Source organism: Calidris pugnax, unplaced genomic scaffold (genome assembly GCF_001431845.1).
Source record: "Calidris pugnax isolate Ruff unplaced genomic scaffold, ASM143184v1 scaffold82, whole genome shotgun sequence".
NCBI classification, from domain to species: Eukaryota; Metazoa; Chordata; class Aves; order Charadriiformes; family Scolopacidae; genus Calidris; species Calidris pugnax.
The window spans coordinates 2,012,327-2,035,884 of record NW_015090833.1 but is presented as its reverse complement, the minus strand read 5'-3'; the positions used below and the strand labels follow the sequence as shown (position 1 = coordinate 2,035,884).

Here is a 23,558-nt window from a genome sequence, read left to right as displayed (position 1 = left end):
CAAAAGGGCTCTGTTCCCCTTCCTATTTTTAGAGCAGAATGCTTTCACCTGCAGGAAGGGAGGCTGCAATCATGCAGGGAATGCATGGAAGACACGTGAATAACTCCCATTGCTCAAGAGGATGCATTTATTTTAAACTGGCTGTTAAAGGCAGAGGGACAAATAGCAAGGTTCGGTTCACGTTTCTTCGGTTGCTGGAGGTATCTTTGAACTTTGCATTTCTCTAGGAATCGTAGTTGACTATTAACCAACTCCTGTACCGTTCAAAGTAGTCTCCTAGTGTGGGAGGTTAATAATCAGCCAGAAACACGTGGCATCCCTTGCCTGTAGAGAGAAAGGAATTAACATGCTTTGGTGTCAAAACAGCGTGTTCTGTGCCCTGTCAAAACAACAAATCTGAGAGGATGAACCTGTTCCCTGAGCAAACTGCTCCGTGCAGGGTAGGACAAGGAGCAGCATTTTGGCCCAAAGGCAGAGAGGCAGTTTGTGGCTGCAGGAGGGTTAATGCAGCTCAGTTTTATGGCTGTGGCCACGGCAAACATGCTCTCTGTTGCTGAGGATACTCCCACAGAAGGCTCCATTTTCACCAGAAAGCAGCAGTTGCTGGGCAGCCTCTTCAGCTGCACCGTCCCCAGCTGCCCATGAGCTGCAGGAGCAGCGGCTCTATTGCTACAGACTTGTCCATCTACCTACAGCTGGGGGAAAACAGCTCCTTCAGCAGATTTTGTGACAAATCTGCCCCTTCTAGTGGGAGACATGAGCCCGTTTCCCCTGTAGCTGGGCAGCACCTCTGGTTTGAGTCCAGATCTGGCAGGAGATGATCTGACCCAGCGGCGACGGACTTGAACAAGAAAGAGAAGACACGCAGGAGCCACGCAGAGAAGGGGAATGATCAGACAACAAGGTTGGCTGATAGAGCTTGTTGTTGATTGGATGTTTTCTGAAGTCCCAGAGGGGGGTTTTCTGTGCAGGGCGTTTCCATCCCCTGCGTTGTCTGTTTTGGCTATAAAAGCCTGGACTCAGCATCTGCGCTTCAAACACCAAGATGAAGTTGAAAGGAGAGAAGCGGGAGAGCTCTGACTCCGATGAGGATTCAAAGGGGGTAAGTACTCCAGACTCTGTGCTTCCAACTTCAGCCTCCCACGGAGATGCAGAGCAAGCTATCTGAGATCTGCAGGTACTTGGAGTGGGAGGAGAAGACCAAGATCCTTTAGGCTAATGCATCTAGAACTGATCTCACAGGGGGAGCAGAGATGCCCATGTTCTTAAACCCAGTTTGTGTTTGTCTGCAGTGTAGTTTTGCACTGAGTCTCCCCATTTTCTCTCTTTGTCTGCAGCTGACCCTACCACATAACTTCTGGGTGACTTTACCCTTCTGGGTGACAGTTTTTCTTTCCTACATTCTGATCCGTTCTAGCTGCAGATGCTTCTGCTTGGGTCTGCCTTTCACAGCAGCATTTTTCATGGAATCTTGCACAACGCAACGCTCGTGTATGCCAGAGGTTTTCCTAAAAGTGCTGAATGTGAATAATTAATACCAGTGGCTCTTTTGAGCTCCTGGGATTTGTTTAATGAGAGCAAGGCAGCCTGCTTTTCATCACCAGCGTGAGAATGTCAACAGTCTGCTCCTGGAAAAACGTAGCTGGAAGCTTCAGCTTCCTCTTGGTCCTTACTCTGAATTGAATTTTGATCTGTAGTGCCTTAAACTCTGCAGATCTCTGGAGGTGAGCTGCTAGAACTGCTCAGGAATATAAGGAATATGAGGAGTACCAGCAGCTGTTTGGACAAACGTTCAATTTGGGAGATGACAGATCCTTCATGTCAGACCTGAGTTGAGCGTTGGGACATAAAGCCTTGCAGACATCAAGGCTAATGATGTTGACAGAAAATTACATGTGTCTGAATGAAAAATTACTTTATTGACATAGCAGCAATGAGATATATTATGAGCTATTAAAATAAACCCCAAACACCACCAAAAAAGTCACCAAAACAGCTCAGTCAACGCAGTAGGGCCAGCCTGAGGACTGAATAACAGCTAAATTGTGACAAAAAGCGTGTGGCTTCTAACCCTGAGGACTGTGTGCCCACAAAGGTGGCTGGTGTTTGACATGACTCCAGATGGCAATTTCTCCCTTCTGTTTGACTGCAGAGTGCTGCTCTCACAGCCCACAACCAAGCCCTTGCTGAGCTACTTGGATAAGTTCTAATTGGCTTCAATGGCAATCGGATTAGATCCATAAACGGCTTGATCCTGAAACGTGGGAGGCAGAGCAAGCCAGCCTGTGAAAGCAGAACAAATGAGCAGGAAAGGGATTTTGCCACTTCATGCAAAATCCTTTCTTTTTAAAGCTTTCCTGTGCCAATATCCTGTGTTATTTCACTAACCAATTTACACGTTGGAAAAAAAGAATAATTGCATACAACTTTTTCCCTGCGGGGTGGTATTTTATGCAGGATAACTTAAAAATTATTCATCATCCAAATGGTCCATCAATACTAGGAAAGAGTAGAATGAATTATTGTAATGACTATGTGCAAATCAAGCAGAACAAAATGACTTATAATGAAAACAACCCATTGGGCTTTCTTTATAGAGTACCACGAGGTGCAAAGCACAGAAGGAAAGTCTTAGGGTGTTTCATTATTTTTACTGAATGCCGTTTACGCCGAAAAGCTAAACCTGTTTCTAAGGTGGTGCTTGTGTGTTTTCTTTGCCCTCTGCAGAAAATGACACTTTTGCTCGCGCTGGTGGCGCTGATATCTGCCTTTGGATCTTCTTTCCAGTATGGGTACAACGTGTCAGTGATCAATTCCCCGGCCCCGGTAGGTTGGACTGTGGAGCGGACCATGCCCTGGGAGCAGGTTTACAAACAAAGCAAGGCAGGAATGTGACAGCAGGTTATGGGTGGGCAGATGCTCCTACTCCTCCATGCTTTGAGTTACTGGGCACCCAGTGAGAAGCGGGTCCCCAGGAAGGGAGAGGAGGGGATTAAGCTCTTCGTTTGGACATTTTCCCCCCTGACAGGGCTGGGGCATGAGGAATGCCTTCCCTTCTGGAAACCAGGCAAATCTTATGAGGCAGGATAACTTGTGGGAACTGTTATCTTCTCCAGGCTTCTCCACCCCTCTCTTGCGCTCATTTTACAACTCAGCCATTCTGGTTTTTATCAAGATGTGTGTAAAGCTTTATGGCATTTGTTGTTAACTAGCTTTTACAGCGTGAAATTTTTACTTACGGTGCTAAACATGCCCTGTGTTTCTTTCCAGTACATGCAAGACTTCTACAACCAAACCTACTTCAACAGGACTGGAACGCCTATGGACAGTGGCTTCCAGACGTTCCTCTGGTCCCTTACTGTGTCCATGTTCCCTCTGGGTGGCTTGTTTGGGTCCCTCATGGTGTGGCCTATGGTGAACAATTGTGGCCGGTACGTGACAGCGGTGGTTAACATCCTTCACCAGCAGTTTACTGGGTTCAGATAAGACTTGCCTCACTGGTCACTCCAGCTTGATGAGCCCGTTGGGAGCGTGACTGTCACACACACCTTGTTGTGAGGCAGATGGGCTGGTGATTAGTTGCTGGGCTCAGCAATACGTGTGGTCTCCCATGTGCAGAAGAACTTGTATGGTTTTAGTACAGCCAGGGCCAGGCCGTACGCTGGGCACGGGGCCAGGCAGAGAGCAACGACGAAAGTCCTGGACCAGGATCTGAGATTGGGCCCTGACTGGGTTTCCTGAGACACTTCAGCTCTTTCTTGAAGCCTTCGTTCCCTGCAAGAAACAAATGGGATAATCGCCATTTTCTCTTTGATTAGTCATTGGGGTGGTGATTTGTTTGAGTCTTGGGCGGCGTAACACAGAGGGGATCTAACTGCTCCTGGGGCCTTAGAAAAAATAAATCTGTCTCCTTCTCTATTACTTTGCAGAAAGGGCACTTTGCTGATAAATAACCTCTTCTCCATTACTGCTGCAATCCTTATGGGAACCTCAGAGCTAGCAAAAACCTTTGAAGTAATCATCGTTTCACGTGTTATCATGGGAATATATGCTGGTAAGTGAGAGGTTGGGTGAGCAATAAATGTATACGTAGCTATGTAAAGGTTTTTTTTTTTAATTCTCACAGCAGATGGTTTTACAGGTAGCGCATTTTAGCCATACGTCTGCATAACAATGCTGTATTTGCTGGAATAACAGTTGTCATTTCCATGTTGCAGAGCTATTAAAGTAGTAAACAATGGCAGTGAGACTGCAAATTAAGATGTACAGAGGAGATGTGTGTCTGTAGATGCAGCTATCCTCTGTAATAAGCATCTGCTCGGCACTGGGGCTCCAACAGCCAGAAAACCTGGTGATGATAATCTGTTTTCCCAGATATCTTAAAGCAGATAGCCTGCCTTATTTTTTTTTTAACATAATCAGAAACAGAATAATCCTTTTAAGTCCAAGTCATTGGAGACAATGCCAGATCCAATAATCCAGTTCTGGAGCTGCCTGTACTTCCTGAAGGAGAAAAGAAATGTTAAAAGTGAGAGCAAAGGGTTCAGATTCACTGGATTTACAGCAAAGGCAGGGGGAAGGCAAGGAGAAGGTGTGTGTGGGTCGCTGGTATAAGCAGCTGTATTAGAGCCACAGTAATATGGAATAAAGAGGAACCCAGCGTGGCAGTACTGTGCTGAGTGTGCCCAGAGCAGGTTGATAAGGGTCCTAACAGCATTTAGGCTCAATTAATTGGCTTTGGGCTGGCGAGACTGCCATTCTCTGTGGTTTGTTAGTGAGTTGGGATATCCTGTAAAGATAAAAAGAGAAAACAAGAAACCGACATAGGAAAACAACCTGGTCTGTAACGTGCAGCAGTTGCAATTGGTGAGCTAAGGCAGGGAAATTATCTGCTCCAATGGGTCTGCTTTGGCTTTTGATTCTCCTAAGCCTGGCAGCTCCTCTTAGCCCTGGTTCTCTGAATAAGTACTAAGGGACCTGTTAAGTGTGATCCCTCTTTCCAGTTATTTATAACTGATAAAGGAATCTGGACTGGCTGTCCTGACTTGCTTCACAGCTTGACCTCACTTGAACTGTGGCCATCGTGTCTGGGTAGGGAGGCTGCTGAGCCAAGGCAGCCAGCTCCTGAAGGCTGGGAACTTTAGAAATGTAAGCTCAGTGTCTCAGGTGGTCATTTGACCCCAGGAGTTTGGGTTTTGCGTGCTAAGATTTACAGTGTAGGCACTGGAGATGGCAGCTCTCTGGGGTTATTGTGGGTAACCACGTGATGGTCCTCAAAATAACTTGTGTCCTTATAGTGTCCTATTAAAGTAGAAACACCTATTTCAACACGCTACCTGCGAGATCTCAAACGAGCAAAGCTCTCTGCAAATTGTTACTGAGCAATTAAAGGAGTAGAGAATTCCTAAAAGCCAGCAAGAAGTCATATCCCTCCACCCTCACATGTTTGGATACTGATTTCTTTTCTTTGGTCTCACGTGAGGGGGGAAAAAAGAATCTTAGTGAAGTTGCTGAGTGTATGACTTCAGGCAGCTGCATGTCTAACTTTGTTCTCTAACTGCTAGGTCTGGCTTCCAATGTGGTTCCCATGTTCCTTGGAGAAATATCCCCCAAAAATCTGAGAGGTGCTATTGGAGTAGTACCCCAGCTCTTCATCACCATTGGGATCCTTGTAGCTCAGATCTTTGGTCTCGACAGCATCCTTGGGACTGCCGAAGGTAAAGCCCTGACTCAGGACTTGTCTGTGGGCTCCACTGGGGAAAGATTTCTCCCAGTTGTCCTCTTGTCTCACTTTTTGCAGGCTGGCCCATTCTGCTGGGGCTCACTGGGATCCCATCGCTAATCCAGCTCCTTATATTGCCCTTTTTCCCTGAGAGTCCCAGATACCTGCTGATACAAAAGGGCAATGAAGAGCAAGCACGACAAGGTAGAGTATCATCCTTTAATGAAAGGGGAGGTGGAATGGGATAATCTGCCTGTCAGACCTGACTGACAGGAGCCAGCCGTGAAGTGAGTGTGAAATTCTTCATTGACATGTTGCTGGTGGATGAAATTCCTGAGACATTGCTCTTTTCTGTGCGTGATGTGAATCCCTGACTTCCCGCCATGGAAGCTCTGCTGATCATGGCTTACCTGTTGTTCTGTCTCGACTGGAAGCAGGAGAGCTCACTGTAGACCTGGTCTCTGGGGTCCATAACTCCCCTTCCTCTCCCAACTAGCTCTGCAGAAGCTGAGGGGCTGGGATGACGTGGATGATGAGATAGAAGAAATGCGCCAAGAAGACCGGTCAGAAAAGGAAGAAGGACAGTTTTCTGTACTCAGCCTGTGCACCTTCAGAGGCTTGCGATGGCAGCTCATCTCCATCATTGTCATGATGATGGGCCAGCAGCTCTCTGGGGTTAATGCGGTGAGTGGGAAAGGCCAGTGGGGTGAGTAATAACAGGATGGGACATCAGAGTGGGTGGTGTGGGGCAGCACTGACATAGGAGCTAGAACATAAGACACAGGAGTTCCTCTTCAACAGGGACACTGGTGCTGCATCACACTGTGGTGGGGCTGACCCTGCTAGGGATAGTTTGGATGCTTTCAGAGTGCTGGTGCCTGGATCCAAACACCAATGTCTCCCAAAATGAAAGAATTCAGTTCTCAGGCTTCTGTGCAGCAGTTCCTGGATGTAGAAGCAGCCAAAATGGGAATCCTGTGCTCTGCCTTTGGCCCCATATAAACACAGCTGTGGTTTTGCTGCAGGTCTTCTACTACGCGGACAGAATCTTCCAGTCGGCCGGCGTGGATCCAAACAATGTTCAATATGTCACTGTGTCCATAGGTGCCATCAACGTCGTCATGACTTTGCTTGCTGTAAGTTTCTATTAGGGCTCTTTGAGTTGTAGCTTGTCCAGTCTCCCCTGTCCATCGCTGTTTATATTAGATTATGTTATTTACACATACACTGAGCTGCTTTGCACAATAGATGTCCCGCCGTGGCCCTGGGTTGAAAGCAGCTCTGTTAACTAAAATGATTAATCATGCTGATTTCTCACATGCCTCAGAAGTTTTCAGTCTCTGGTCTCCAGGCTGATCTGCCCTGCTTTTGCTGTCCAGTGTTACCATACAGGGCTTCCAAAGTTCCCCAAAGAATGGCCTGCCTATTCTCTCGGTGTTATATCCAGCTTTTCACAGTTCCTATGTGATTTCCATCATCAGTAGATGGTGGAAATTCCACTGAATTTCTTAAAAGCCAGGAACTACCTTAAAAAATGTTGCTGGGAAAAGTGCTGTTCCCCAGGTGTCTGATCTATCTGTCTCTTCTATCTCTTTCAGGTTTTCATCGTGGAGTCCCTGGGGAGGAGAATCCTTCTCCTTGCTGGCTTTGGGTTGTGCTGTGTCTCCTGTGCAGTGTTAACGTTGGCCCTCAACCTCCAGGTGTGTAGTTGAATGGCTCGGGTGATCCTACCTGTGAATTTCTGGACCTTCCAGGGAACAGGCCATTGGTATATTTTGAAGTTACTTCTACACCTTGGTGAGGAGGTGACAGTGTGAAAGGTCTTCATACTTGTGTATCTACCTAAAGTAAACCCAGGAAACTCTGTGATCTTGCTTGTCTGAATATTGTTTCCAGTACATGATGCTTATAATACCCATGGCATCCATTTGTTGGAGGCAAGGATCACACCCAGGCTATGATTCTTTTTTTTTGTGCCAAAGTATGGACATATCTGGCAATGGGCAACACTGGCTTCAGAATGTCTTCAAACCTTACCACAAATAGGGTCTTTAATGTGTCGGTGATGTTTAGATAGGAACCACATCTAACCTACAATTAAACTCTTCACAGACCACCGTCTCATGGATGTCTTACCTCAGCATAGTGTGTGTCATTGCTTACATCATCGGACACGCCATTGGAGCCAGTAAGTATGGACAGTCTACTCCAGGCCCATCCACAAGCTGGGTAAAGCCAGGTGTTATCCTGAATTTCAAATGAAAATCTTCGTGGAGCTAGTCCAAGGAGATCTAATTTTTCACGGTGTGCCTGTGCAGCTCATGGATTGTCAGCTAAGTTTATGTTCTGGTGATTTGCTGGCTGTGTCCGTGAGGCAGGGGAGCATCTGCCTTTGAAAAGGAAAAGCAAAAGGCACAATCCTGCTTGTGCCTGAGAGTCCCCCAGCAATATCTGGAGCAAAAATGCGCTGAGATAGTGAGCCCTCCCAGCTGGGCATAGGAGTTGTGTGCTCAGACCTACAGGCAATGAATCAAATTAGAAGTGGCTCAAATTATACGCGTGGCCCTGCAGGTCACTTGGCAGAAAGGAGAGGTGCAGATAGACGTGGATATTGGAAAGGCTTTGTCCTGACTCAGCTTCTTAGCGTGGTAGAGTTGTCTGTCTGGCTTGGAAAGCCCTGCCAGACCCTTGCTGGATGCAGCAATGCAGTTTTGAAACCCCTGTAGAGGTTTCTCTGGCAGATGGAGTTACACACAACATTTCCTTTTCCATTTGTGCCATCAGGCAGAGTGAAGCACTGGGGGCAGGGAGATGGCTGGAGGACAGATTGCTGGATTGGTGCACCTGTGGCCTCACCCCATTAATGAGAAGACAGTCTGATTCTGCTTAACGATGCCACGGGGCGGCAGTGCAGGGCAGGGGCCTGGGGGTTTGTCCCACCACTCATTTCTCCAACACCTGCACGTGTTTGGGGTGTTTCTCTGTTTTTCTTTATTTTTTAAGAAGCAATCACCTGCTTCGTTGCTGCTCACAGGGTGCTCTCTGCAGAGACAGTTCGTGTTTGTCAACCTTATTTTACAATTTGTGCAGGAGAGGGGTTCATGGTTAAGGTGCAGCCATAGGAGAAAAGAGGTTGATTACTGTGTGTGAGCATAGGATAGACATTTAGTTGCCATGGCTTTTATTTATTTAATCCCTTATTTGATTTATTGGGTATTTCTAAACACTAGCAGTATAGAAACCATTGCCTGCCACTGAGATGAACAGTGTAATCTAGGAATTCAGAGTGGGGGAATTGCCTTTGGGATTTCTGAATATGCAACTACCTTCCAGGTCCAATTCCCTTTGTGATGATCACCGAGATGTTCCTGCAGTCATCCCGGCCTGCTGCCTTCATGGTGGGTGGGTCTGTGCACTGGATATGCAACTTCACCGTGGGGCTTGTGTTCCTCTACATGGAGGTAAGATGTAATCACATGACAGGGCAAGACTTTGGCTTAAAATTAGTATCTTCACCCCTATGTTCTTACAGAGAGCCTTTTTCATCCTGAGAGCTGTAAATGCCCAAATCCATGGTGGCTCCAGAAATCCATGGTGGTGGTATGAGAAGACAGAATCTAGAACCACCCCTGACTTCTAGTTGTTCAACTGAAGATATGTTCACATCACTGTGGCTGCTTTTTTTATAGCTAGTGCAGGGTTCAGCATGTCCAAATCATGTAATGTATGCAACTGGAGTATTCCTCTGATCCCTGCTCTGTCTTCTTTTGTTGCCCCTAGGCTGGACTGGGGCCCTACAGCTTCCTCATCTTCTGTGCCATCTGCCTCGCCACTATAGTTTACATATTCTTTATTGTTCCTGAAACAAAGAACAAAACCTTCATGGAAATCAACAGGATCATGGCGAAAAGGAACAAGGTGGAGATTCAGGACGACAAAGAAGAGCTTAAGGACTTCCACACTGTCCCAGGCGGGCAGGCAGGAAAGAAAGAATTCTCCAGCGTTGAGCTGTGACCCAGCTCAGTGGCACAAGCCAGCACTTGGGCTGAGTTTTTGTCAGCCATGTGCAAGGAGTGCACTCTGTTCCTCTGAGGCACTGCCATTCACGTGTTTGAGGGTCCAGCATAAGCGATGCCAGGCCTTTGGTGCTCTGGGGTGGAGAGAGTCATTTGTTCTGAGGTACTTGGTTAGATGGGTTGATAGTGGCATTTATCCTGTCACCTCCTGTCCTTCCTTTGTGTGCTTCAAAGGGCTGCTAAACTGGAAATGCACATCACTACAACCTCACCCCCTCCCTGCTCACCCAGCTCTCTCCTTCAGATCAAACCTAGCCCTCAGCTGTTGCTGATGAGTCCTTCCAAAGCCTTACCCTTGAGGTTAGGAGTCATCCATCTGGCTGATGTTTATTCATTGCCAATTTATACCCATTTGTTTCAGAGGTACTCTAGTCTTTGAGTTATTTAGCTCATTTCACTCCCTAGGGTTTACGTTTCAGTTGCCAAAGAGCAACAGTCCCTCTCTTAATCCTTTAATAACTCCCATATCTCTGCTCTGTACACATGACCCAGCTGGAGCTCGTTCATCCCCTAGAGATACTGTGGTATTGAACCCAGTAGGAACCTCCCTGCTGCATTGCAGGAGTCAAACTCAGGTTGATTCCTGTGCAGTGGGCCACAGGTTGGAGCCTGTATTTGCAAACGTGTCCAAATTTGTCTTCAGCTTCTCACATTAAGTTGTTTAAATTTAGTTTTTGAAATAACTCCGCTCACAGATGCTTTAAACAACTTGAAAATGTCTTCAGATGGTTTAGAGCTTCTACTGGTTTCTGGTTGTTTCCCCTACGGGTACCATTCCACCTGAAGGCTAATTTGGTTTGGAAAAACTCGGAGTCTGAAGATCCAGTGCTGACTCTCAGAAGAAAGTAAAGTGCACACTGATAAAAAACAAGGATTTCTTAAAGTATTTATTAGTTTAGTGAGTTTTGGGGTTAATCATGGCATAATTTAACATGGGGAAATTAAATGTAATTAATTGTTATGTGGGACTGCTGCCCTCCATTTTGAAAAAAAGCAGAATTGTGTAGCAGCCCAGCATGGATTTTATTGGTGGTGGAGATAGCCCTTCACATGATTTACTTCAGCATTACAAGATGAGTTTTATACATGCCCACACACTTGTGATGTACACGTGTTGGAAAAAAAAGCAGTTTCTATGCTCAGAAGGGAACAAGCAAAGAATCTAAGTTTTCCCCAGCTTCCCCAACGAGCAGTTTGGATTCTTCTGCTGCCTTAAAAAAAATAATAATAATTAAAAAAAAAATTAAAAAATAATAAAAAAAGTTGAGGTCACTGGCAGCTGCTGTCAGACTCCAGAACCACCCCTCCCAAGAGGGTCATGGAGGTTTCTCCCCATGCTATGATATCTCCCTTCAGTTGCCCTGGTTTGCACAGTGCGAGTGCCCGAACATCTGCAGGACTGAGAACTTGGCTCCACAGGTTCACCCGAGTCATCCATCCTGCAAAACCATTGGAGAATGTCCCAAGAAGAGTGTCTCTGTCTTTCCCAAGGACAAGCGTCCCTCCAGCCTGGCTCACATACCCCTTTTGGATACTCTTTGCTTTACCAGCTGCTCCGTTGAGCCATAAATTCACCATTCCAGACTGGGAGGCCCATGCCACGCAGTAGTGCAGCCAATCTTGTGCCTTGTGGTACAGGGGGAAGCTGATGAAATGGCCTCCTATCCACAGTCCCACGTCTGTGCCCACAGTCACCACCAGCTCATTATCCCTCTCCTGCGTGGAGTAGGAAAGAACAGTCTGACTGCCAGAGTGCTGGGTTTTTGTCCAGAAACATAAGGTGAAGGCTTGGAGAGACATATCATGGAGGGGATGAACCTCCACAAAACTCTCAATGTTTTCCACAGGGAAGTAGAAAGCTGGAAAAGTGCTGGATTTAATACCTGAAATAACCAAAAAGCCAGCTGTTACACTTCCTTCTGCGCTTACGAATCAGCCCAAATTCTGAAGGATACACCCACAGGATCTGGCAGGGCTGTGGCAGTCCTGACTGTCTTGAGCCCCAGTTATTGGCATGTGTCACACCAACAGGGAAGGGGCTTAAAATGATGAAAAACTTAGTTCCCTCACCCAACTGTTTGGGAAAATCACTTTCCCCCCCCTTCCTCTTGAGTAAAATAGAGACAATGATTCTTTATCCTAGGGCAACCATGAGCTTAAATCCCTCCCTGTTTGTAAAAATGTGCTTACACATTGCAGGAGAAAGCTGCAGTTGCTGTGAACGTAGCTAGATCAGAGGTAGCTTAAAATAATGCTGCAGCTGAAGAAATTCCATCAGCAGGCCTAGATACGGGACAAAATCCTACCTGCACGTATCAGTACCAAACCGTTAATGGTTTAGGCCATCAAGGACAGCAGGACATGGGCTCTTCATCCTTGGACTCAAGAACAGAGGTGTGTTTCTTACCTGCGTGGCTCACTCCGTTCAGCAACTCTCTCTTCATGTCTTGGAGCTGCATCTGGATTTGTTCCAGTCTGAGGCTGAATTCTTCTGGATGGCACTGTTCTAAAGCAATCAGACAGCTGAATTTATGGAAGGCCAGGACCTGCACACGGTAGATTTTCTGCTTTCTAGTTTGTAGAAGGTTTGGGGAAAACCTTTGTTTTAAAATGCAGTGTTTTACCTCCATATGGTGCCTGGCTGATCCATCCTGGAGGTCTTTCTACAATGGTGAGTGTATCTCACCACCATGGATGCAGACACACCTGAACCTAGTATTCTTGTGTGGTGCCAGGTGGTGCCACTTATCCTGGAGAGCTGTGTGACACCGCCGCAGTCAAAACAAGGGGCTGGCACACAACCTACAGCCACCACTGCACCATGTCTCCTGCAAGCTGTGTTGGCAGGGGACAAAGAGGCACAGGGGCCATCTCTACCTGCTGCTCCTGGGAAAGGTGATCCCCACCATGCCTACCTTGAGTGACTTGGCCATAACTCCTTCCACATAAGTTTCTAGCCCTTCCCAGGGGAAATCTTGGGTCCTCACTGCTGCCTGCCCTTACCTGGGGTGGGTTTTGGTGGGAAGGAGGACTCCACCACCCGCCCGTTGAGGGGCTGAGCGTGCCGGTAGTCGTTGCGGAGCGTCCTGTTTTGCCAGTCCAGCAAGGTGTTCTCCAGGAGGTTGATCTGTGAGCGACGCAGGCTTATTATGCAGAACAACATATATACATTCCCCTTATAAGGGGAACAACAGCTTTGCCCAGAACTGCAGTGCAGATCCTGCAGCTCGGGATTAAACCCAGCAATTTGTTATAGACGAGCCCACAGGGTCCCTTGCTGAGTATTAGCAGGGAAAGGAGCAGAACACAAGGGCTCTTATCAGCTAATTCATGATAAAGATATTTTGCCTGAAGGCAGTTTTTAACATCTGCCTGATGATATGCGTGGATGGAGATTTTGCCGCTATCCTGTAGCGTGCTGTTTTCTCACAAGTGCCTGCTAGCCTTCCCCCTGCCAGAGAGAGTATTTCTCTTTCAAATGAGAACACGCTGTGCTCCTCCACTACTGTAGCCTCCACTTTATCTTGTTCTTCTCCGAGGAAAAAAAAAAAATGTTTCTGATGCTTCTCTTTTATTAAGGAAGATGAATCACTCTGCAAGGCTCAACAGTAAGTTTATTTTACTTGTGTTACTTTTTCGTGCTAAAGCCTTTGTCCTGACGAGGCAGGCAGAGAGGAGAGAAGAGGATCCTGCCATGTGACAGTACTTGGCTGCTGGGACAAGTGGGGTGACTGCCCAGTGCTCCTGTGCACCCCACCATGGCCTCTGTGATGCCTCTGCTGGAGCCTGGACAAACCCTCTCCTGTCACACAGCCACACTCCTGAAACCATCCCAACCACGTAAGTGGAGACAAGAAAAAACCTGAAATACTCTTTCTAAAAATGTGCCAATTATTCTGTAATTATTTTAACATTATAAATGGCTCTTCTGTTGTTTGTGGGGATGGGGGGTTGGACTCTCTTGCAGCAGTTTTTGCCTTGCTGGTTCTGACTGGTCTCTTCCTTTTTATAATGCTTCGGGATGGTTGAGATTAATTGAGCTTTTTTCTTGCTCATCAGACCTCAGGTAAACTGCTGCCATACAAAAACTGGCCCTTGCTGTGCTGTAGCATCCCTGTGCCGTTGCAGTCACCTGTAATTCCACTTCCCCAGGAGTCTATCCCAAAAGCTGTGTGTGAGAAATGCCCTGTTAGATCCTCTGTTCCCAAAAATCACTGGAGGATGGAAAGGTGAAGCACAAGGAAGGCTGTGGAGGAAAGAGAAGCTGCTCTGTCTGGTAAACAGCTATTGCTTACCTGTGTGTGGGACAGGACAATGGGAGAATGAAAGATGGTCCAGATGACACTCTCAGAGCAAGGCGGGGTGGTCAGTGAGCCCTGGTACCTGTAGAAGTGTGAGAGGTCTTCTGGCAGCATGGCTTGGACATCCAGAGAAACGAGCCTTGTTGATTGACCTCAAAAGGAAACAAAGAGGCAATATTAACCATTAATGGGGAGTGAAGATAAAAGGGAGAGAGGTGTTAGAGCTGAGGTTGGCAAATCACTATCATAGAATAGCCTGGGTGGGAAGGGACCTTTGAAGGTGTGAAGTTGTGCACGGCTGAGGATGCTCGGCCATGTAACTGCAAGCAAAACAGCAGCAAAATGTCTGTCCCCAGACCCAGTAAACGTGCACGGGTTTTGAGAATATCAAGGATGGAGAAAAGGCATTCCCAAGCCTTACCTGCAAACCTGATTTTTGCCAGTTTGGAAATGAACTCGCTGTAGTAGGTATTCTCGAAGTGCCCATCCTAAACACAGCATAGAAACTTGAACAAAAGGTTAGTGACCTGCCTGCCTCTATACTACTAATCAGCTCAGGGGACTAATTGATGAACTGGGAGACAAAGAGAACAAACACTATCGTGGATCTCTTGATAAACTGGCCAATCCTAGGCATGGTGAGGTACGTACACATAGATCTTGGGTAGAATAGTGAACTATGAGGATCCTTTTTCACCACTTCTAAATCCACATGAAATTGTGTCTGGACTGTGATTTTAGAATAACCAGGGATCACAGATGAGCCTTGCTCAGCAGCCTGAGCAACAAACCTACCACATACAGGAAGGCGAGCACAGCCAGGCCATTTGGTTTGTCTTTGGCTTCTTCAAAGCTGGAGTAGTCAGCTGAGTTGTAGTGGACAATGTGCAGCTGGCAGGAGAGGGACAGGGTCATTTAGCAAGAAGTGATAAATGGCTTCCTCAGTGCTTTAAAGGACTCAATGGGAGAGTCACCATCCCAGTTCCTGCTGCTTGTGCCTCACAGCACAGCCAGACAGACCTGTAGTTTAACAGGTTTGTGATGAATGTGGAGGAATAACTCCAGTTTTGAAGGATATTAGTGCTATTGGAATGGTTTTTCTTAGAGTCTTCTGCCCTACCAGGCTCAGCCCTTGCATTGCAGTGACCAGCTGCACTTAGAGGAGCCCTGTTTCTCCCACTTGCCTCTGCATCCCTTCCTGCAGCCTTTGTGGGCTGCACCATCCCATTTCCCAAGTGCCAGGCTTGCAATGTGCCCCCCCTCCAGCCTGCTCCCATCACAAGTACCTCTGCGAAGTATCTCATCCCATCTATGGTGTGTTCGGAGCCGCTGGTCTCCAGGTCCAGGCCACCCCAGTGCAGATGCATCTGTACGGCTGTGTAGAGGCCTGGGAGCCCCCTGGAGATGTGCATGGTGGGGGGCAAATCGATCTGAACTAAAAAAAAAAATAGGGTTGGAGTCAGCAATGGGTGCAGCCTTGCCCATTCCTGTCCCCACACTGACAGTGCCCAGTGCTTTCTGCCCAGAATGACCTCTCTGAAATTAAGCTGGCACTGTCCTGGTCAGGGAACTGACTCCAGTGTGTGAGGAAAACCACTGGAGCTTAAATCTAGGTGTGTTTGAAATCTTTCCTGGCCTCAGGCTCCACTTAGACCACGCCAGGCACAAAGATGACTGGGCACTAGCTGTGTCTGCAGACTCTTTCCATCTGAGCAGCTCGAGGTTTTTCCTCAGGCACTAATAAAAGTGCTTTAATGCTCATCTCTCCCGTGGTACATCACGTCTTGCAGGGCCCTGCACGGATTTGTTAACGACTTTATTTCCAAGGAAGTAAAGGGGGATAGAAACCAACAAAGTGACTGGCCTCATCTTAACCTGTCATTGTAATTTCCAGTATTCTGGACTCTGTGTTTTCTAGGAAGAGGCACACGGGGCCAGGGCCCTGTGAGTTTGGGAAGGCTGCCTTTAGCACTTGAAGGATTTGTAGAGACAAATCTCTTCGCTTCTCCCTGCCAAGAAGTATTCACAAAGAGACTATGAAGCGTTTGTCTTCCTGCTAATGTACTGCCACAAGTCATATATTATGTTAATAAACATGCCAGATCTAGGACTGAAAATGGAGAATTGCCTCATCCTAATGAAAGCCTAAAAATAGTGAGTATCCTTGCAAAATGTAGCATAGTATATATGATTCGTTAGTCATAGTTTGGGTTTGTGAGAATCTTCTTTTGTTTTTAGGCTGTTTACAGACAGACAAGATGAAAACATGTTTCCTTGTAATATCCCAGAGTCTAGAGTGGGGAGAAAAAAAATCCATCTGCTTTTTATGGAAGATCTCTGCTCACTGCCTTCTACAATTAAGGTTATTTACCTCAAGTACCTTATGGTTTCTACATTGTGCAAAACACAGCCAGAGAACTGTGTTCTGAGTTGATGGGAAGCTTAAGCCTTCTGCAAGGTATTTCATGCAAACATTTTGCTGAAAGCATGAAGGTAGTTAACAACCCAGTTTGCTTCCACTTATCACCAGTATAAAGGGTGTGTGGAAAGTGTGACTGCTCTGAGCTGGAAATGCCTTATTCCTGCTCCGTTCTGCTTTTGCCAGGCGCTGGGAAAATCAGCTGGGATTATGGAGCATGAATCTGAGTGCAGCTGCACCTTCCTTGTGTGTTTCTGCTCTGCAGTTGGGGCTGTTGTCCCTTGTTGCCTTACAGCTCGCAGCAAATGTGAGCCAGCCCCACGTCCCAGCTCTGGGAAATGAGTTAATGAGGGCCACGCTTGAGGTCCCGGTGCTAAGAAAAAAAATCTCCTACTGGAGGAAGTTGCACACACCCTGCACAATGCCATTTTAATCTTCCCGAGCTCTGTCTGCCCTCCCTGCCTACTACAGCACTAATCCTGTTAAAAAAAAAAAAAAAAAAAAAAAAGAAAGAAAAGAAAAGAAAAAAGGGAAACAAAGGAAAAAAAAAAGGAAAATGGGGAAAAAAAAGAAAAAAAGAAAAAAAAAAAGGAAAATGGGGGAAAAAAAGAAAAAAGGAAAAAAAAATATTAAAAAGTCCAAATGCCAAATGCAAAAGGCTTCATTAACCTAAGGTTATCTGTGTGAGTGTGTCTGCACAGATGTGGTAGATAAGTGCAAATTCCTTGTGCAGACTCTCTGCACTACTGCAAATAGGCTTTATCAGGTGGGATTTAGCCTGGTAATTACACAACTAGAGAGGAACTGTAGCTGTTTTCTTAGGCGAGACGCTTGGTCTTCAGCCCCTGAGAGCCTGTAAGGAGAGTCCTGCTGCTAAATCCATCTCCTGTCCCTTTCAGAGCTGGTGATGTGGCCCAGTGGAATATTTTCCTTGAGATATTTCTGCCCTGTCCCATCTCTCTGAAGGCAGTAGGAAAGCCTAGCCTGACTGCAGAGCTGTGAATAAGGACAGTCATTTTGCCTTTGTGCTTTACTAAAGTGCCCTGCATTAGAAAATCACTGTTTTGATGTTAACAAAAGAACAGGAAAATACACATGTGCAGTCAGAGATGTGAAAGCAGAACCTGCAGGAATTAATTTGTAGGCAGTCAGGGTAGCAATGCTGACACGAGAGCTTCTAACTGACTGTTGAGCTCGTGTGGGCGACAAACAGGAGTACTTATTCACTCGGATTTTGAGAACTACAATCACAACAGTCTTTCTCTGGAAGGCACTATGTCTCTCAGCACTTCACTTCCTTGCTCTCACTCTGTACTTCTCTCTCTGTTTCAGAGGGGAAGAAAGGCCTGTTGTGTGGGATTAGAGCTACCACCTTTATGTTCCAAACACCTTCCCCAAAATACCCATTCCCTCCCCACTGCAGCTATTAGAAAATTCTTTCGTTGCTCATCTGTAGTCCAAAAGCATTATCCCAACAGTACCAGCTGATGAATTATTTAGACAATGAATTGCAGACTGCAAGAGGGGAATCCAGGACCTCCTAAATCATAAACCTTGCCCAGAGACCATGTGGCCACAGGCAAGGCTTTTAACCCTTGCTGTGCTTCAGCTTCCTGAGACCTGAAATAACAAGTCTGACTATAAGGAGAGGATTCTCCTCTGTCCTCCAACTCCTCACCTTGTGTGACCTACACCCATGTGAACCTGAGATGCAAACTTGCTACTGAACTATTCTCTATTCCTGTCACTTCTAGTTCTTATCATTGCACAGGGGCAAAAGATGCATTTTCTGAACGCAGAGAGGAGTCAGTGTGCACCAAATACCAACAACTACTATAGTCCTGCAGTCAGTGCACTGAAGGAAAGGGCCAACCTATAATGCTCTAGCTGGCTTTTATCCCTTTTTAATGTCTGACAGAGAAAATATCTTGCAGAACAATAACTGCCTTTTATTTCTCTGGTTTATATTTGTGTTTCTGGAGAGATTTCCTGTGTGAGTGGGGAAAACAGCAAAACGAGGAGAGCAGAAGGAGATGGCAAAGCAAAGTAGCGAGTTAAAAAAAAAAAAAAAAGGTATTGTCTGTGAATAGCATTTCAATCAGCTAAAACGAATAATCTGTTCCTGCACTGTCATGAGCTTGACATCCTCCCAGGACATCTGCTCAGCCAGAAAAAACTGCCTACCCCTACGGCAAAGCTGGCTTATTCCACCACGTTTCAACCTGGTGTCACTTGCTGGCCACAAGAGGTTTGTGATAATGTTCTGGCTACGGCAGAGCGCGGAGAGGAACAGGCAGGAGCTGTTCTTGTATCCTGAGTGTGCTGGGAGAATACATACACCAACTCATAAAGTCTCTTTTATGCCCCAAATGCAATATAATGAGTGCACGCTACACTGCCCAGGTGAATTCTCCAGAGGAGACACCACGGCCCACTTTACAGCTTAAAAGCAGAAAGCTGTCAGGTTGAGGTATTTCTTCCATCAGCTGTCCCAGTGGAAGGTAGGTGCTTTCTCCCATGGCATTCATTGTAGGACTCAGCCCTGTGTGATGCACAGAAACCCGAGCTCAGCAGCGCAGGATGCGAACAAAGAGGTGTGGATAAAAGGGTTGGGTTTTCGGGGCAGATTTACCACTAAAGACATCAGCATTTCAAAAACGTAAGGCCTTTTCTTTGCTGCTGCTGGCTGTTGGCTGCCAGCATCACCCATTGTCATGGAAACGGGGCACAGGAGGCCCCGGGATGCCACATGTGCAGTGATCCATGAAGGTACCACACCATGGCTGGGGGGCAAAACGGGGCTGGAGGGGCCAAGCAGCTCTTGCTTCCTTATATCTTGGAGTTAGCCTTCTGACAGAAGGGTGACCGACAGGACCAAATAAACCCTTTGAGCTGTGTCCCTGATTTCTGATTCAGGCTGCTGCTTCGCTGGCGGTGACTTCTCCACCAGCTCCTTGTTTTAGGTAGGTAACAAGAAGGATTCCCCCCAGTCTTACCAGAGTGACCATTGTTGGTCATCGTGAAGTCCCCTTGCAAAGGCCCATCGTAACCACTCAGCTCCAGCTGCAGTAACTGGGGGTTGTACCTCACTTTTTTCCTCTGGATGTCAATCGGAGATTGGCGCTTGCCCGCGCAGTCTGCAAAGTGCTTTCCCCAGTGCTCTTCATCCAGCTCTCCTTCTGGGTGGAGGAGAAGCAAACCAGGTTATTAGGACGTGGTGAGAACTGCTGTTAGCTCAGGAGCAGGAAAACTCTCCTCATTTGCCAGCAGGACGTGCCAATCTAGTTATTATAACACCAGGAGCTGCAGCAATAAAAGGTTGCTCTGCCTTCCCCAGAGTGAAAATCCACGTTATTCTGTCTGCAGGACAACTGTGCTGCAAAATAGGAAACCTGCATTGCAGTAATAGCTTAGTGATGGCTGGAGACTGAACCTCCGCCGCAAGAGAAGCAGGGTTTTTATAGAAATGGGGATTTAAATGGCTCTCAGCTGCCAAAGGTGTGGAACTAGGTTTTTAACCAATAGGACTAGGGCAATAGGTGGGAATTCTCTGCTGAGGATTGGGAACTGGCAGCAAATTTGCTGTTTTTAACTAGGGAGAGAGCTAAGCAAAAGAAGAACAGAGGTGAAATGGTTAAAATAAAAGGAACCTTTTGTATGTTCTCTGGGATAGGGGTAGTCTGGGGTGGCTTTGATGTCCTGAGTGTGTTTCTTATTAACAAAACCTCCTCTCCTGAGCAGAGTGCTATGCCTCTGCCTGGCACCCCCTTTTTACACACAACAAATAATGACACAGTAATTCTTGTGAGACAGATCCTGGTGTGGAATAGGACCAGGGTGTCCCAATTTCAGGATTGATTGCTCTGAGCTCTTGAAGTCCCTTCAGCCCCCAGGCCCAATAGCCCCTAAAGGTCCCCCTTTGACATGGGACTAATAACTAAAGGCCCTGGCTTCACCTGCAGACGCTCAGCATCTCTGCAAGTATTTAATGCTAAAAACCTCCTGTGGTCACCTATGGAGGGAGCAAATGTGTGGGAGACCTGGCAGGCCAGATGTTCTCCTTTTCCCAATGGCTCTAAGCCTCTTAGCCCTAATTTGAATCTTTCCTGCAGAGCTGTGGGTGCTGCTGAAACTATTAACAAATGCTTGAACCCTTCCAGGCTATTTGCCCTCTCCATAGTGCTATATTTAGCATTGTCAGTGGAAGTAGAAATTTTGATTCTATCTCTGTCGTGGCCGTGACTGACAATCAGTATGGAAACCTTTTCTTCTTCACCCCAGAACTCCAATATATTGATCCGTGTCAGAGTCACGTCTGTCTGAGCCAAACAGAGCTGGAGCTAAGGAATAATCATTGTGTGATTGCTGAACTCGCTGACTCCAAATCCTGCAGAGATGGTTTGGAAGGAGAGGTGATTGTTTTAAAAATAGAATAGTTCAAAGCTACTTCATCTTCTCCCTAATTTTCAAATTATTATAATTACAGCCGCACCCGCGGATTTGTTACTATTTGCCAATTCTTTTCTTTTTTTTTTGTTCATTTAAGCAATGTCAGTTTGCAGCTATTTGTTTCCCTGACTCCTGAAATTGATTAACTATGGGGTCGTAGGAGATGCAGACAGCATGGCCAAAACAAAATCCAGAGAAAACTTCTGCAAATAGCTTACTGTCCTAATTGCAATATTGCAGCTATTCAACAAAATCCTTTGTTTTAGCTTGATTCCCAGCCCACTGAAGATCAGAAAAGGATTACCCTTTACTTCAATGGGCTCTGCAAACAACCCCCTGAAACAAATGAAAGATCAGATAAAATTTCACAAAACATATAACTACATAAATAAGCACTTCTTAGTGATTTGTACCACATGGGATATGACAATAAAATAACGAGCAGGCAGTATTTAAAGCTTTTTCTTCCAGGATCATCCAAAGGGCAGCTTTTATTCTAACACACTGAAAAGATTTTCCCCATTGTTTGAACCTGGTGTGTCTGCCAACGCTGACAATGTGTCCTAACCACACAAAGGAGTAAAAAGGGGTGACATTGAAGAGAATCACTTTCAAGACACGCAGGCATCAATAACGTGGAATAAATTAGCTGCTCTGTGGAGATCTTTCACTAACGGAAAGAGAGTCAAGCTGAGTGTTGCTTCTGTGGTACAAAAAGGATGGGAGCATCAGTAGCAATCCCAAAACAGCCTCGTTTTTCATTACCTTTGTACGTCCAGTGCAGTAGGTGAGAGCAGCTGAGATGCAGCAGGAGTAGGGGAAACAGGGCAGCTGAGATCCCCATGTCCCTCGCTGTACCTGCAGTCAGAACCAAGGCGGGGAGGGCATGTCTTTAAAAATCCTCAGAAAGCGTAAAAATACCAATTTACTCTAGGTCTGGGTTTTCCAGCACCCATCCCGCCCTTCTCACCCATCCAAAACAATAACAGCAAACAGTGCCACAGAGATATTTTAATTGGAAAGTCAGCTTTAAACACTAGAGGCACTTTATTGATCCTCTGAACCCAGCTGTCCGTGCAGATGGAACAGGTTCCCCCCATGGTCTCGGAGTCACGGTCTGACCCGAGCAGCCACACACTCTCTGTCCTGATGAGCAGGTAGAAAAGCTTCATTGCAAATACGTGTAAAACAATGCTTTGTAAGAAAAGAAACCCAAGACAGCTCTCAGACGCTGTCCTGAGGCGGCCAACTCCTTCCTTCTTACGCAGAGGAAGGAGCCAAGGCAGAAGGCATTTAAGGGACTGGTTTACAAAAGAGCTGAGCGTTCCCAGTCTTGTTAGAAGTCAAAATTCTAGACGCTTGGCTCCTTTGAAAATCAGACTTCTGAGGCCAGATTTAAAAGTGCTCCACTCCTACAAGCCTGGCATTTCAAGGCATTTTGCATTCAACGCCTTCTCTGCTCGCTGAAAATCTAGTTTTGAATGTGATGCCTGGCATTTCAAGGCATTTTGCATTCAACACCTTCCCTGCTCACTGAAAAATCTAGTTTTGAATGTGACGGATTTGTAACCTTTGGAATATTCAGAGCTCTGAAAAACTGTTTAGACTGTTGCAAGATGCAGGCATGATACAGGATGCCGAAACTCTGGTGGCCCTTTTGTATGTTCTCTGGGATAGGGGTAGTCTGGGGTGGCTTTGATGTCCTGAGTGTGTTTCTTATTAACAAAACCTCCTCTCCTGAGCAGAGTGCTATGCCTCTGCCTGGCACCCCCTTTTTACACACAACAAATAATGACACAGTAATTCTTGTGAGACAGATCCTGGTGTGGAATAGGACCAGGGTGTCCCAATTTCAGGATTGATTGCTCTGAGCTCTTGAAGTCCCTTCAGCCCCCAGGCCCAATAGCCCCTAAAGGTCCCCCTTTGACATGGGACTAATAACTAAAGGCCCTGGCTTCACCTGCAGACGCTCAGCATCTCTGCAAGTATTTAATGCTAAAAACCTCCTGTGGTCACCTATGGAGGGAGCAAATGTGTGGGAGACCTGGCAGGCCAGATGTTCTCCTTTTCCCAATGGCTCTAAGCCTCTTAGCCCTAATTTGAATCTTTCCTGCAGAGCTGTGGGTGCTGCTGAAACTATTAACAAATGCTTGAACCCTTCCAGGCTATTTGCCCTCTCCATAGTGCTATATTTAGCATTGTCAGTGGAAGTAGAAATTTTGATTCTATCTCTGTCGTGGCCGTGACTGACAATCAGTATGGAAACCTTTTCTTCTTCACCCCAGAACTCCAATATATTGATCCGTGTCAGAGTCACGTCTGTCTGAGCCAAACAGAGCTGGAGCTAAGGAATAATCATTGTGTGATTGCTGAACTCGCTGACTCCAAATCCTGCAGAGATGGTTTGGAAGGAGAGGTGATTGTTTTAAAAATAGAATAGTTCAAAGCTACTTCATCTTCTCCCTAATTTTCAAATTATTATAATTACAGCCGCACCCGCGGATTTGTTACTATTTGCCAATTCTTTTCTTTTTTTTTTGTTCATTTAAGCAATGTCAGTTTGCAGCTATTTGTTTCCCTGACTCCTGAAA

General features: G+C 46.3%; 2 protein-coding genes across 2 annotated transcripts; one reads left to right on the top strand and one right to left on the bottom strand.

Moving 5' to 3' along the window:
• Positions 1–1,045: 1,045 nt before the first annotated feature.
• SLC2A5 (solute carrier family 2 (facilitated glucose/fructose transporter), member 5) lies at positions 1,046–10,807 on the top strand. Its single transcript, XM_014941320.1, has 12 exons — positions 1,046–1,102; positions 2,728–2,826; positions 3,271–3,431; positions 3,930–4,054; positions 5,565–5,717; positions 5,801–5,926; positions 6,219–6,406; positions 6,748–6,858; positions 7,321–7,422; positions 7,835–7,910; positions 9,056–9,183; positions 9,503–10,807. The coding sequence occupies exons 1-12, from the start codon at positions 1,046–1,048 to the stop codon at positions 9,734–9,736; spliced, it is 1,560 nt and encodes a 519-aa protein (XP_014796806.1). The 3' UTR covers positions 9,737–10,807.
• Positions 10,808–10,914: 107 nt separating this feature from the next.
• On the bottom strand, positions 10,915–19,689 carry CA6 (carbonic anhydrase VI). Its single transcript, XM_014941322.1, has 8 exons — positions 19,515–19,689; positions 15,386–15,534; positions 14,895–14,990; positions 14,521–14,587; positions 14,094–14,251; positions 12,802–12,925; positions 12,232–12,304; positions 10,915–11,722 (listed from the first exon to the last, which is right to left on the bottom strand). The coding sequence occupies exons 1-8, from the start codon at positions 19,534–19,536 to the stop codon at positions 11,068–11,070; spliced, it is 1,344 nt and encodes a 447-aa protein (XP_014796808.1). The 5' UTR covers positions 19,537–19,689; the 3' UTR covers positions 10,915–11,067.
• Positions 19,690–23,558: the final 3,869 nt, after the last annotated feature.

Coding starts and splice junctions, on each gene's coding strand:
- SLC2A5 (XM_014941320.1), top strand. CDS start 1,046: ATGAAGTTGAAAGGAGAGAAGCGGGAGAGCTCTGACTCCGATGAGGAT. Junction 5,718..5,800: donor CATCCTTGGGACTGCCGAAG/GTAAAGCCCTGA, acceptor CACTTTTTGCAG/GCTGGCCCATTCTGCTGGGG. Junction 6,407..6,747: donor AGCTCTCTGGGGTTAATGCG/GTGAGTGGGAAA, acceptor GTTTTGCTGCAG/GTCTTCTACTACGCGGACAG.
- CA6 (XM_014941322.1), bottom strand. CDS start 19,536: ATGACCAACAATGGTCACTCTG. Junction 14,252..14,520: donor GGCAAAAATCAGGTTTGCAG/GTAAGGCTTGGG, acceptor TTTCCTTTTGAG/GTCAATCAACAAGGCTCGTT. Junction 12,926..14,093: donor TTGTCCTGTCCCACACACAG/GTAAGCAATAGC, acceptor CGTCGCTCACAG/ATCAACCTCCTGGAGAACAC.